The following is a 14,562-nucleotide window of genomic DNA, read 5'->3' on the forward strand; positions in this document are numbered from 1 at the left end:
AGTGTAAAATACACATTGAATTTCAGAAACTTAGTACCGAAAAAATAAGTAAAATAGTTCGTTAATATTTTTATATTGATTACCTGTTGAAATTATAATATTTTAGATACATGGGGGTAAATAATATATATTATTAAAAGAAATTTCATTCATTCCTTTATACTTTTTAAAATGCAGTTAGTAGAAGTTTTTAAATTACCAGTGTGCCTTTGTATTTCTGTTGGACTGTGCTAATATAGAGCTTTGCAGTCCAGTGCTGAACCGTGACATCTGCTGGATGCAATGAAACGAGCCCCACTGAGTGACCAACTCTTACAGGGCCCAGGAACCTACAATCTGCAAGTAAAATCTTAGATATCCTGCTGGGTTTAGAATCTCTTTGAGATTCTAAACTTTGAGACATTTGACTTAAACTTGCCTATAGTGTTAATTCATATTTCTATAACCTCCCAATACAATTATCTTAAAGCAAGAAATATATATGTTCTTAAAACAATATTTTTAGAATATCGATCTATCGTAGCTTCACCCAGAGAGGACTTTTGAAAGTGCCAGTCTGTGTTTGTCTTACGGCCATAGTGGTCATCATATTTCTAAAATAGCAGTTGGCCAGAGATTGAAATTTTGAAGACAGAGGAAACCCTCATTACCTGAATGGGGGAGGTTGGGGCCTCATAAGGACCCTCTTTCCAGGGCTTTCAACTGTTTCCACTCATTGACGTATGTGAAAATGCAAGAAAAACAGTATTTTATTTTTTAGTTAAATTATAAGTGAATTTGTTTCAAAGCTGTGCTTAAGTTCTCAAGGCTGGAAGTTCATAAAAACAACTCAGTTCCCAGTTAATAATAAGACTGGCAGATGCTCATTTCCAAAATTCACACTTGCTGAATGACTAGACCCGTCATGTGTCAAAGCCTGTCTTACCACCTGTGGAAGCCAGCTGCTGTAAAGTACTCATCATTCCTGGATTCTGTTTGTATGTTGTGCTCAGAAGGAGGTCAAAGGAAGGTGCTAACTTATTCCTGTCCTAAGTTAAATCCATATGCAAGTGTAATCATTCCCAGATAGAGGGCTGCTCATGGTAACTGTGTCAGGACCGTACTTTACTGACACTTTTGTGGGAGAAATATGGGGGTATAATGGTAGATGGCAGGCATTTCAAGGTTAATATTAACACACGGTCACAGGACTAAACTTTTCCAACTACAGGGAATGGTTTTATTTTGTTTTTAAGATAACATGACACGTACTTGTGGAGTTTGGGAAAGCAAGGCATTGTTTAGTTTAATGATGCACAACTACCTGCGATTAATTGAATGTCCTTTCTACCAGCTAAGTTTGAACTCTCCACTAGAATAATACAATTCCAATTCTTAAGTGAAACGAGGTATAGAAAGACAAGAAGTTTATTGCAATTTTTTTGTTTCTGTAATGAAAAAAAATGGAAACATGCTGTAATTTAATATTGGTAAAAGTTGAATCAACATATGTCTCAGTCTGCTTGAGAAAGTAAGGAAACTTAAAAGGGCACATAGTTCTAGCAAAATAGTGGGCATTTTCCCCTGCATTCCAAACAACCCTGATAATTAGTCAGACTTGAAAATCAGTTCCCAAGACTAGACATATCCCTACTTTAAATATTCTAGTCAAGGATACTCTGTCTCATTTCTGCCCAAATACAAGCATTCAGAAACCTTGTGCCTCTCCAGGACTGTCCATTGTAAAGATGTTTTGAGCCACACATTTCGTTGTAAGAATCATTAAATATATCTATTATTCAACTTTTAAAACAGTTCTGGAAAATGTATCTTTGTGCCATCCAGTCAGGAAGCCACAGGAGATTTAGTCTAAAAACAGTCATTCTACTACCACATGTGGATGGCTTTTGGATTCTTTCTCCTCCTCTAAAAAACTATTATATCATAATCAGCAGACTTTGGTTCTAAATTCAAATTTTTTACCACTGAATTTCCACATGAAGAGAACTTTTTATCTTCTTGAGGGAAATGTGCCTTTTTAACTCTGAAAAATCTCCGGAGCTGATTGTCTCCCTTCCTTCTTTCCAAGGTCTAGAGACTTTACAGACAGTGTCAGACACTGCTGCAGCACTACATAAGGTTATTTCCCTTTCTTGAAGCAAATATGTCAGACTCAATTGTTTCCAAAAGAATATAGTAGGGCCTGTGGCATCATAGGTTGTGTTCTTTCTTCACCTGACTAAATTCTACCTGTCCTTTAAGACTTGGCTCCATTGTCATCTTTTTTTTTTTTCTTGTGCGGTACGCGGGCCTCTCACTGTTGTGGCCTCTCCCGTTGCGGAGCACAGGCTCCGGACGCGCAGGCTCAGCGGCCATGGCTCACGGGCCCAGCCGCTCCGCGGCACTTGGGATCCTCCCGGACCAGGGCACGAACCCGTGTCCCCTGTACCGGCAGGTGGACTCTCAACCACTGCACCACCAGGGAAGCCCTCCACTGTCATCTTTAAGAGGGCTTCCCCAGCCCCTGGTTTTGGTTAGAAGTCCCTCCCCTCGGCTCCCATGGCTCCATATAAAGTTATAATATTGCATTTATCACACAGTATTTAAACAGTCGGTTTTCCCCTCTCACCCACCTTGAAGGTTTTTCTCATCTTGGTATCCCTGTGGCATAGCACAATGCATGATACCTGGTGAACCATCAATAGATGTGTACTAGATGAATGGACAGGGACGCTGTTACAGATTCTAAGCCTTTTTGTGCCGTGGATCTCTCCAGCTGTGTCGTGTGTGGACTCCTTCTCAGAATAATTTTTTTAAGTGCATGAAATAAATACATGAGATTACAAAAAAAAAATTATATTGAAGTATAGTTATCAAAATATATTAAAAGCAAATTTGTGGTATATAATTTGTGCATCTTTATTAACAAACTAAATAATGAGATATAATAGCAGTCAGAATTACTATTGTAAATATGTAGTGATATGCATAAACTTTTAGTTACTTAAAACAATTTTACTGTAATTTGAAAATTTCAGTAATTTTATAGATGACAAAAGATAGGTATTTCTGATATTCTGTGGTTTGTTGCCTGTGTTCATAATTGAAGGAAATACTAAATTATTGTTAGAGGTTAGCAAAAAAATGATATATTCTTTTTCCCATCCAAGTTTACATTACTCCGCTCCCCTCAACTGCCACTGCATCTACCCATGAAACTGCGTGGACCTGTAGATCCCAGGTGAAGAAGTTGCTTTGAGGCACTAGAAAAGGTTAGGGAGTATGGTACTGTGGTTTGGTCACTGGCCTGAGAACAAGAAGCCATGATATGCTACACTAAAGAGACTATTTTGAGTTGTTAGGGAACCATTGAAGGATTTAAGGAAGGGGGTAATAATCAGGGTGATACTCAGAATGTCTGACAACCATATGACATAACCACTGACCCATCAGAACATATGCCGTCTGTGAACAGCCAGTTCAGAGGTGCCAGTTCATGTCAGTTAGTCCTAGGAATGTGGCTAGATTAACCAATGAGAGGGATTATCTGGGGGAAATGTGTATCAGAATGTTGGAAAAGAATGAAATTTGAAGTGGGAAGACTGTTTAGAAGACTTTTATAAGAACTAAGGCAGTGGAATTGGGGGTAAAGAAGGGGTAGAATTTGGAAAGATTTAGGAAGTAGAATCAAAGACACTTAGTACCCATAGGATATGAGAGAATGGAGATGGAGTCTAAGGTTAGTTCTCTGTATTTGGATTTTGTAACAAGATAGGGAATATGGGAGAAGCAGCGCCAGCACGTTGTGGGAGCTGGTTGAGAAAGCAGTTCATTTTGGTACTTTTGTTTGAGATACCTGTGGGACATCCGGGGGACATGTGTCTGGCAGGTAGCTGGATATATGGGTGTGAAGCCTAGAAGAGGAATCTGGGCTGAATTTTGATTTGGGAATGATGAGGATATATTTGGAGTCATGAGCATGGAAATAGTAACCCAAGGAAGTATGTAGTATGAGGAGAGAATACATCTAAAGGTTGACCCTTGGGGAACACATTTAAAGGTTGGGAGGAAGGAGAGGAACTAATGAATAAGACGGAAATGGAGGGGGGGAGGGACGGGAATGAGAACCAGGATGGAATAAAGCAGAGTAAGAGAATCAACTGTACATTTTCACCACACCGGTCCCAGTCCTTCCGGGAGCCGCTGGGGTATGCTGTGTGTTATGAGGCACCTGGTGTGTCTGAGGCAAATAGGAGGTCAGCATTCCCATTCTGTCATTGTTCTCAGCTATAAGGGGATATAGTCTCATTCAAAGAAAAGTGAATTAGTGTTTGGTTTAGAAACTTGAAGTTTTCATTTAAAACTCACTTAGGAGGGAAATTCTAAACTGCCGTGACCATCCTTGGCCTAGGCTTATGGAAACAGCTGGTGTGTGCTACTGCCAGACCAAATCTGAACATCACTATCAGTCAACAGGGGTCTGAAATTGTTCCCAGCGAGAGCACATGAGACGCTGCTTTCTGATGAAGGTAGGCAGCGGTGGAAGCACTTCCTGCAAAGTGGTGCTGCCCCTGCCCCCAGAGGGCCAGCCTGGGGCCAACAGTGGGGTTGGGAAAGGGGCAGCGTGTCCTCAGGAACAGGGACCCCTCTGCTACGGCTCTCCCCATCCTGCTTAGCCCGCCTGAGCCCAGAGGCGCATGTTGCCTTTGGGAACAAACAAACCTTGCACAGTTGTTTGCAGATCTGGGCATGCAAATCCTTCGGACATGCACACGTCCCGCTTAGTGGAGCATAGGATGTGCTCTCTGGACCAGCTAACCAAGACTGCCTTTCCGCCAACCTCGGTCTGAAACTGATGGTGTTAGTTCTGCCTGTTTAATTTGAAGCCTGTTCAGAATATCATAATCATCCTGGAAATAGATATGTTTGTTTGTATCTCAATCATTTTGACCTTGAGAGCTTCATTTTAGGCACTCATTTGTGTCAGCATACCCTTGAGTTTTCTAGTGGAGCGTGATCGGGGAGCAGAATCTTCAGAGGTACAGCATGAGCTTCAAACTCCAGCTCCACCATTTGCTTACTTATGTGACCCTGGTTAATTTACTTGACCTCACTGTGTCTCCTTTCTTCATCAATAAAATGGTTTAATAATACTATCTGTTCTCATGCAGTTGTTCCAAAACTATAATGCTATATGCAATTCATATAAACACCTTGCAAGAGTGTCTGGCCATGTACTAAGCATTCAATAAAAGTTTATTATTACAAAGTTAGTTATATCCTAGATATGCCTCTGAGTACTTTAAAAAGACTTTGGCTATCTTTTCCTCCCCCTGCGCACCCCTTCAGATATTTTCATTCTTTAATGAAAGATTTTGGTAATATTAAATATGTAGCCAAGTGACCCTGGAATGCCCCAATCCCATTCTGGCCACTGCTTCCCATAAAATGCCTAAGGGAGATGTTGTATAGGAACAGCAGTGAAGGAAGACACAGTAGTACTTAAACTTTACCAGGACTTGGGCCCAGTACGGAGAATTCAGATGAGCTGGAATTGGCCATTTCTCTAAGTTAGTTAAGCAAGACCCTTCCCAGCACGTCTGCCAGTTTCCTGAGGCATATAACCAGGGAGAAACAGAAGCACAGGAGGATAAATTTGCTCCCAGTGCCTCATACTCTGCTGCCTCACCAGAGGAAGATAGATGCCTTGGGTCAGCTTCTCACTCCAGACCCAGGTAAGAAAGAGACGAAGCTAGTTACTCTGGAAGGAGCAGTGACTTAACATTTGGGAATGAACAGGTTCTGGCCCTTTACACTTGGATCGTGCAGAAAGAAGAGAGCCCCACTTTGCAGGGCTTTTGATGCATGACTATTCCAGCTACTGGAGAGTAGCCCAGTCCCTAACCCGCTTGGACTTCCTACTCCTTTCGCACCCAATTCCCACTGCTCCCCTAGATGCCTTCAGGGGGAGCAGGGCTTGGTGCTTGTGAAGGATTGTGTGTTCACCTCTGTCCTCAGCCACTTTTTTTAATTTTTAGGGATTTTAGTTCCCTTTTTTAAAAAATAAATTTATTTTCTTTTTGGCTGCCTTGGGTCTTCGTTGCTGCACGCAGGCTTTCTCTAGTTGCAGTGAGCGGGGACTACTCTTCCTTGCGGTGCACAGGCTTCTCATTGCAGTGGCTTCTCTTTTTGCGGAGCACAGGCTCTAGGTGCGCAGGCTTCATTAGTTGTGGCTCACGGGCTCTGGAGCGCAGGCTCAGTAGTTGTGGCACACAGGCTTAGTTGCTCTGCAGCATGTGGGATCTTCCTGGACCAGGGATCGAACCCGTGTCCCCTGCATTGGCAGGTGGATTCTTAACCACTGCACCACCAGGGAAGCCCTAATTCTCATTTTTTTAACAATGGAAATCGAGCCAGTTCTAGATAAAAGAAAGAAAGGAAACAAGGTAAATCGGAAAATGAATTTTCTAAACTATCTCCCTTTCTTCAGCAGTTGTTCAAGTTCTTAAAAATGGTTGCTCAGAAAGGCTGCAGTGAACTGTTAAAGCTTTGTGACTGCTACCTCTCTGTTCCTGAGAGGGCTGGGATTTTCAAATAACTGAAAGGAGATGCTTATGTTACGGAATAGGTTTCCTTTAAGGTTGCAGGGTCGAGGCTTAAGTGTCTGACTTCGCGGGGAGGGTAGAAGCAGCAGCTTGTTGCTCCTGTCCAGCAATTCCTATGATGCCTGTAGTCCTAGTCAGCTACTGAATAGAAAGAAGTAATTCAGATAGAGATTTTTTTCCAGTTTTATTGAGATAGAATTGACACATAACATTGTATTAGTTTAAAGTGTACAACATAATGATTTAATACATGTATATATTGCCCAGTGATTATCACAAGTTTAATGAACATCTGTCACCTCACTTAATTACAGTTTTTTTTCTTGTGATGAGAACTTTTAATGTCTACTCTCTTAACGACTTTCAAATATTACAGTATAGTGTTAACTATAGTCACCATGCTGTATATTACATCCCCAGAACTTATTTATCTTATAACTGGAAGTTTATACCTTTTGACCACCTTCACCCGTTTCCTCCACCCCCTACCCCCTGCCACTAGTACCCACCAGTCTGTTTCTGTGAATTCGGTTTTTTGTTTTAGATTCCACATGTAAGTGAGATCATACAATATTTGTCTTTATTTGTTTGACTTCACTTAGCATAAAATACCTTCAGGGTCCATTCATGTTGTCGCAAATGGCAGGATTTCCTTCTTTTTTTATAGCTGAATAATATTTATTATCACCAGATAGAGACTTCTGTGTGTGGCTTTTTTCATGTTTAACATTTTAAGATGTTGATATATCATTGGAAGTGATTTTTGTTAGTTATTAGCTAAATCAAATATATAAACTTGTACCATAATGTGGTTTCTAATATGTCTTTTGTTCTTAAAATAAATCCTCTATTAGTAATGCATAAAAGCCAGCAACTCAATGAATACGAAAACAAAGCTTTGTTGCATCAATCAGGGCAGAAGTCAGGTTTTCCTGCTTCTGGCTCCTACAGTACTTTGTTCGTACCTCTCTCTGCCTGTTGTGTTTAAGGGCCAGCTTGTACATGCCTGAGTTCTTCGCTACTCTGGAGCTTCTCCAGGGCAGAGCTGTCTTACTTCTGAATTTCAACCACTTAGCCATTGCCAGATGGGAGATAGGTTTAGAGTCATTTTGGGTGGAAATGCTGGGAATCTGCAGTTTCAGGAGCAAAAAGTTAAAAAAAAAAAAGCCATTGGAAAAGACAACTGTGGCTGCTCTATGGGGGCAAGCTGCAGCAATTTGCAGGGACATTTTAACAGGGACATGTATCCTTAGGGGCAACTGAAGAGTTAAAGGAAAATATATCTGTGAGCACAGAGACTATCTGTGATAACTATGGTTATCACAGTAACCATAATTCCACCTTACTATAGAAGGTACACAGAGAAAAGCAAAATCCTGGGCAATCAAAACCTAGAATTGAGAAAATTAAATGTTGTGTTTAATAGAGAAACGATTACTTAACATAACAATTTGGAAATAGAATAATTTCTATCTCAATAATGTATACTCTTTATCAACTCTCATGCATATCAAAGCAAGTGCCAAGGAGAAATAAGCTATAGGAAATAATTTATTTTCTTGTAAACATTTGATTTAAACATCCTTCTGATAGCCTGAGATTCTTGGTTAACAATTCCAGTATTTTCATCACCCCTGTGGCATGCAGCACCCCAGAACTGTATACATCAACTTTGTGCGTGTCGGTGATTGTCACATGCAGGTAGTTTTCATAACCAGTTTAAGACCTCTCAGTCTTCAGGTTTGTGTTTTCATACCATGGTTCAGTTTATTCTTAATTGTAAATAGTAGTAAAAGGTACTGATTAGGAATGCCATCTCTGGATTTATAACTCGGTTTTTCACTGGGTTATATTCACTAATTGTTTCAACTTAAGCAAGTTAGTCTCTCTAAGCCTAAGTTTTCTTTTCTGTAAAACAGGAATAAAATACCTTCCTCAGAATATTATTATAAGGACTCAGTGAACACAAAACTTAGCCTAGAGCCTGGCAAATCATTCTCAGTTTTCATCAGGTCATCGTTATTCGTTGCAAATCATTTTTACATATCGACATAGTAGTAGTGTACACTCTTCACCACTATGCTTTGGTGTCCGATTATTTCTTTCTTTATACTTCACCTGTCCTTCCCCCTCCCCCACCAGTACCACCACACACCCCATACTTTTCCAGTTTCCTGTTTCAGGTTACAGGTGCAGAGTCCTCTGTTCAGATCTATTGCCTGTGACTTATAATCTGTAGGGATCAGGAAGTATCTTGAGCCAGTGTATTACGTAAAGGCAATAGAAATAACCACGTGTTTGACTTGTAAGCCAAGATTTTCTTACAGAGCCCTTCTTCTGAAGAAGAACTTAAATAAACAATACAAAACAAAAAGACCTTACCCCACTATCACTTAGAAATGTAACCAAATACAGCCCCCTCAAAATGATTACAGTGTGGAGGATTGAGAGGTGAAATCAGATGAACATATGGGAAATCTATGATCCTCATTGTTATGCCGTCTGGAACACTGACATCACTTTGTGTTGAGGTTCCTAGCATATGCCTTGGGCAGCGTGTGCCCCATAACTACTTGGACAGGACTTGTCTCTTGATACCTGAAGGTAGGGGTGGGTTCCTGTAATCCATATTTATTACTCCTGCTCAACTGTCTGATACCTTCATGCATGAGGGGAGGAATGGCGCTTCCCCAGTGCTCAGGCTTATCAAGCTGGATTTCTCAATGGAGATGGTTCCAGTTGTAATTGCCTCACTGAAAAGGAAACGCTCCATAGAAATCGTCTTTGAAGAGTTAGGCGGAAAGTAACAAAAGGTGCCACAGTGATGCTTTCCTCCTTGTCACAGCAACTTCATTGGGGGAGGTCTTTCCTGCCTTGCTTTCCTTCTAGGTGACCCTTTTGTGTTAGGGTTTTTCATAAGACCTCACCACCGTAGCTTGTACTGGTGTGAGGACTCCCACAGTACCCTTCTCAGTGTCCTAGTGTCTTCGGGCAAGAGTGCAGCGGAGCAGAGGAACAGACCTGATGGACACGAGCCCAAGTCTGAATTTCGCATTTCTAGATTTCTCAACACTGTTTCATACTCTGAGGAAGTGTTGAACAGCTGTGCATAATGACTGTTCCAGATGCTATTTCCTAGATATAATTTAAAGGATTCTTGGTGCTAAGAGTAGGGAGTGGTTTAGAGAGAATCTAAAGTTATTAGCCCTATTGGTAGATCATTAATGCCTGCAGACAGCTTGTACTCCCAGCAGGATTGCAAGGGGAAGCTGTGGCAGGGTGGTTGCTGAGGAATTCTGAGAAATTTATTTTTTCCACAACTGGCCAGAATAGTCACCCACTGGTTGTGAGGTTGCAGCATTTTAGAGCTACAGAGAGACCGGCACCAGGAAGAAGGAACCAGGCAACTGCCAGGCTCTCCTGTTCTCCAGGAATCAAGAGGAACTTCATACACTGCTGAGAGCCCTAGCAAGATGAAGTGTGGCTTGGGACCTTTGGCATGCCCAGAAATGGTTGTAGTGACAAAAACAGGAGAGTAGGAAGAGGAAATTCAGTGAGAAATCTGTGAGCCACAGATCCTTTGCAGCTTTCAAAACCAAAGCCCAGGTGAAAGCCAGAAAAATCCCTATGAAGTGTTTTGGAATAAGTCTACAACTCAAAGTTTATTTGTCAGTAATTGACTCTGGAGTACTACATTAAATATTCTCCTCTTTAAAGTGTTTTTTAATTAACCATCTCTTTAAATGTTGGTTACGTCATAACATTACTGTAATAAAAGTTGGTATTTTTATAAGAGTGATCTCACCTGTCCGTATTCAGATAATGGATTTAATGATCCAAGTAGAAAATTATCCAGTGGGCAATAACATGTATTTCCCATATCCTCCTCCCGCCTCTGCTTGATCCCCTCCAATCTCTTCGTCACTGCAGCTGGAGTAAGTTTCCTACCATACAGACTTAATCACGTCACTTCATTGTGTGAAGTCTTTTGTTAGCTCCTGTGGACTTCAGAACAAGGTACAACCTCCTTATTGGGGCACAGAGGCTGTTAATGACTTCATCTCTCTCCGCCAGCTCTCCAGACTTATCTCCCATATTCCAGCCTATTTTTTTAAATTTATTTATTTATTTATTTTTGGCTGTGTTGGGTCTTCATTGCTGTGCGCAGGCTTTCTCTAGTTACGGCGAGTGAGGGCTACTCTTGGTTGTGGTGCACGGGCTTCTCATTGCAGTGGCTTCTCTTGTTGTGGAACATGGGCTATAGGCATGCAGGCTTCAGTAGTTATGGCGTGTGGGCTCAGTAGTTGTGGCGCATGGGATTAGTTGTTCCACAGCATGTGGGATCTTCCCAGACCAGGGCTCGAACCTGTGTCCCCTGCATTGGCAGGCAGATTCTTAAGCACTGCACCACCAGGGAAGCCCAGCCATTTTAAATTACTTCCAATTCCCAAGCGTGCCATGCTCCTTCATACTTTTTATTTGCTTGGTATACTCCCCACAGTGTGCTCCCCCAACTTGAAGACTCAACTTGGACATCAGTGCTCTAGGGAACCTTTCCTGCCCACTGGTTCCCACCAGATGCCCTTATCTGGGCTAATTGTCTTGTGGATGTGGTGCCTCCAGTCCCTCCCTCCCCCAGAGACTGTCTTATTATCTGTTTTCCAGGTTCCTAATACAGAGTAGATGCTCAGTAAGTATTTGCTGAATAGATTAATGATTAAGTGTTTGAATGAGTGAACAAATTTGGTGTGTTATGGAAACTACAAGAGACTGTAACTAGCCACTTATGGCATAACTCTTTGTTTTCAGTGATAACAGATGTCAGAGGGGCCTTAAAATTTAGTTTTGGGGGGTTTTTGGTAGAAATTACCAGTATGTGCCCTTCTGAATAGGATTTCACTTTTGTTGCGTTTTTTTTTTTGTCAGAAATACAGAAGTAGAACATAGTTTTTCAGTGAAGAACAGCAGCTTAGAGCTAGACGTAGAGATAAAGATGTGTGTGTGTATACGCTTATAAATGTATATGTATATATACACATAAATACACATACATACACATATATACATATTTATATATACATAGGTGGTGTATATATGCTTATGTGCCCATACATATGTACACATATGTGTGCATATGTACACATTTGTATGTGTATATACATATATGTGTATGCATGAACATGTGCGTGTGTATGTGTATCAGAGATTGGTACAGATCAATAGTCAATAAGCGTCTTAGTGATGCCTCAAAGGAAGCTCTGTCTCCATCCAGCCTGCTTGCTTTCACCTGAAGTATGATTGTAACACCTTCCCACTGAATCAGCACACTCTCCTACTACCTGGAGCCTATTCCTAGAAATGTCATAGACACTCAGAGTTCTGATAACATTTCATCTGCTACATTAAGAAGCAGAGTCCATCTGATTCATCTTTGCATACATCCAACAAACATGTCCCATATGCCTACATGTGGCTGTATGAAAACTATTAAGTGCATAATGAATGGTTACTAGTTACTCAGTGATTATGTCTCAATAACTCTTCCTTGCCCTCATCGGCCATCTCTCCAGTGTCCATCTCAACCTCAACATACACAACTTTGCTGGCGAGTCCTTTTAGTGAATCATGGGTGATGTATCACACCAGGCTCTCCCTACATGAGTTTCTTTCCATCAGATGCCAAGGTTCGCTCCCATAAGCCATGAAAGCTCACTGCCTTGAGAGCCACTCTCTGGAGGGAGCCTTGGGACTCGCTTATAGGGCCAGGTGCAGGGGCTGTTTTCAAAGCATTACAGGTTGCTGGTGTCGTATCCGTGTTGGGAGGGGAAGTGTTTTCTAATAAATTTTTTTGTCTTGTCTTCTAGCTTACATTTTACTATGGTACTATAGATGGTTGGTGTCCAAAAGAGTACTATGAAGACATGAAGAAAGATTTTCCAGAAGGAGATATTCGACTCTGTGAGAAAAAAATACCTCATGATTTTATCCTCTATTTTTACCAGGAAATGGCAGATATGGTAGCTGACTGGCTAAAGGATGATCTGTCCAAAATATAAATACTGACACAAGGAGCAAGCACTGACAGCTAGTACATAAAGGCAGTAGGTGTACTTAGTAGTAAGTAGTATACTTAGTAGGTAAATGTTTAATTTTAATGTTGGATATTAGAAGAGAAAAACAGTGAGACCCTCTTGACTTAAAAACTATCAGCTCCCAGCTCCCCATGCTACAGACTGAAATAAACACAGTTGATCAATATTCCACAGGATTAACAACACATTTTCCAAGACTCAGGGAACACAGTGATCTAAACAAAGTCTCTTATGTTTGCACGAGATGCCCAGTGGCACCATACAGTTTATTTTGGTAGGCAAGATCCTTTCAGACAAAAGGAAATCTAAATTTAGTTGATTTTAATTGAGTTACAATGTAGAATAGGCTCCCCTAGAGAAAATTATGAAAGACCTACTAGAAAATGTAAGAGACCACTGAATGTTAAGTGTGTAGTCGGATATGTGAAGCATGTGAGATCATGAGAAGGATACACTCAAGTCCAGTAGCAGGAAGTGATGAGCAGTGGATCTTGGCAGTGGACCTGGGTCTCTCTTAAGGACAGAAGGTGAAGATCAGCCCAGACTAACTTTGCACAGGTCTTGGCTGAGATCATCCGAATCAGACTGGATATCAGGACAGCCTGCACAGCCCACCTGTTACCACCTTGCAGCATGTCTCAAACCACCAGGTCAGCCTTCTGTCTGGCCGCCAGTGGCACAAGCCCCAGCAGAGCCAATGGCAGGGGAAGCACTGCTTGTCTCCTTTCCCGAGGAGTGTGACTTCCCGATCTGCCTGCAGTAGTCAACAAATAAGGCTCGTCAGTCATTCCTCTGGTCAACTAACAACTAATAAGAGTTATTGAAGGATCCCAATTCTGCCTTCCTCCACAGACAGCTAGCAGGCTCTGGCTGTGAGCTCCCCGCAGGCTCCTGTTCTCCAGAGCCAAGGTGGGGAGGCCCTAGGCTGTCCCAGATCAGCCTTGTACCTGCCACATGCAACTGCCCCTTCTGTGATATTTTTCAGTCATACTCCACTGAGGACCAGCAATGAACCAAGTACTATAAAGGCATTGTGGATAGATGGTTAGCTACATTATGATTCTTTTCTTCTGAAAATCTTTTAGTAAGTAATTTTTGAAAGGGCATCTTCAAATTGCTGACTAGAGAATTACCATAAGTGATTTCTCCATTAGTTTTGTTAGTTGGAAAGAAATTGTTTTACTAATGAACCTAAACAACCCATTGAGTTAAGTGAATTCACCCTCTCCGGGCACCTTGAGGTCCAGTAAAGAAGAAACTTGTTCTCTGGCCTACAGCAGGCTAACAATATTGCTTCCTTCCCTAAATTGACTCAATTCTGGGACCTTAGGAGCCAGTAAGTCCCGCTGACTGCAGAGATGGTTGATGATAGATAGAAACATTCCATTTTCTCCTAGAGGAAATCCCTCATGGTGTCCCGTTCCTTAAGGACAATGGGATGTTGTCCTTCTTCTCAAAACCTAAAGCCCCCTGATGAAAGATTCACCTCTGATAGGTGCCAGCCCAGTGGTGAGCGCTGTATGAGTTATGACCCTTTGGCGTGGCTGCCATGTCAGAGCAAATGACTTCTCAGAGGGGAGGAGCCACGCTCCAGGCAAGCAGTGCTCTCGGCCCCGGAAAGGAGCCGGTAGATGCCTAAGCCGCTGGCGCAAGGCTGCATACAGAGTCCTTATTGGCAACTGTGTAGGGAAGCCTTCTAGAAATCTGATGTTAGGAGCTCGGTCTCATGGCTTGAAGTGCCTTGCATACAGGAGATGCTCAGTAGTACTAAGCAAGTACTGGGTACGTCACGCTGCTGGAATGAAGAGTAACACGCCCAGCTTTCCTTTTAGCGTGACCTTACAACATTGCTTCCTATTTCAGGAGTCCACATGTATGAAATTTTG

At 41.7% G+C, this 14,562-nt stretch overlaps 1 protein-coding gene across 3 annotated transcripts in view; it reads left to right on the forward strand.

The window, feature by feature from the left end:
- LDAH (lipid droplet associated hydrolase) overlaps nucleotides 1–14,562 on the forward strand; it is a 96,156-nt gene that overhangs the window by 78,694 nt on the left and 2,900 nt on the right. For 2 of the 3 annotated variants that reach the window (XM_060169672.1, XM_060169674.1), the window contains one exon: nucleotides 12,449–13,150. In XM_060169672.1, coding sequence (XP_060025655.1) covers nucleotides 12,449–12,640 — 192 coding nt within the window. In that variant the 3' untranslated portion in view covers nucleotides 12,641–13,150. Of the gene's footprint in view, nucleotides 1–12,448; nucleotides 13,151–14,562 lie in introns of those variants that run through there. The other variant, XM_060169673.1, reaches the window with a different exon arrangement.

Source organism: Lagenorhynchus albirostris, chromosome 13 (assembly GCF_949774975.1).
Source record: "Lagenorhynchus albirostris chromosome 13, mLagAlb1.1, whole genome shotgun sequence".
In the NCBI taxonomy this organism is placed as follows: Eukaryota; Metazoa; Chordata; class Mammalia; order Artiodactyla; family Delphinidae; genus Lagenorhynchus; species Lagenorhynchus albirostris.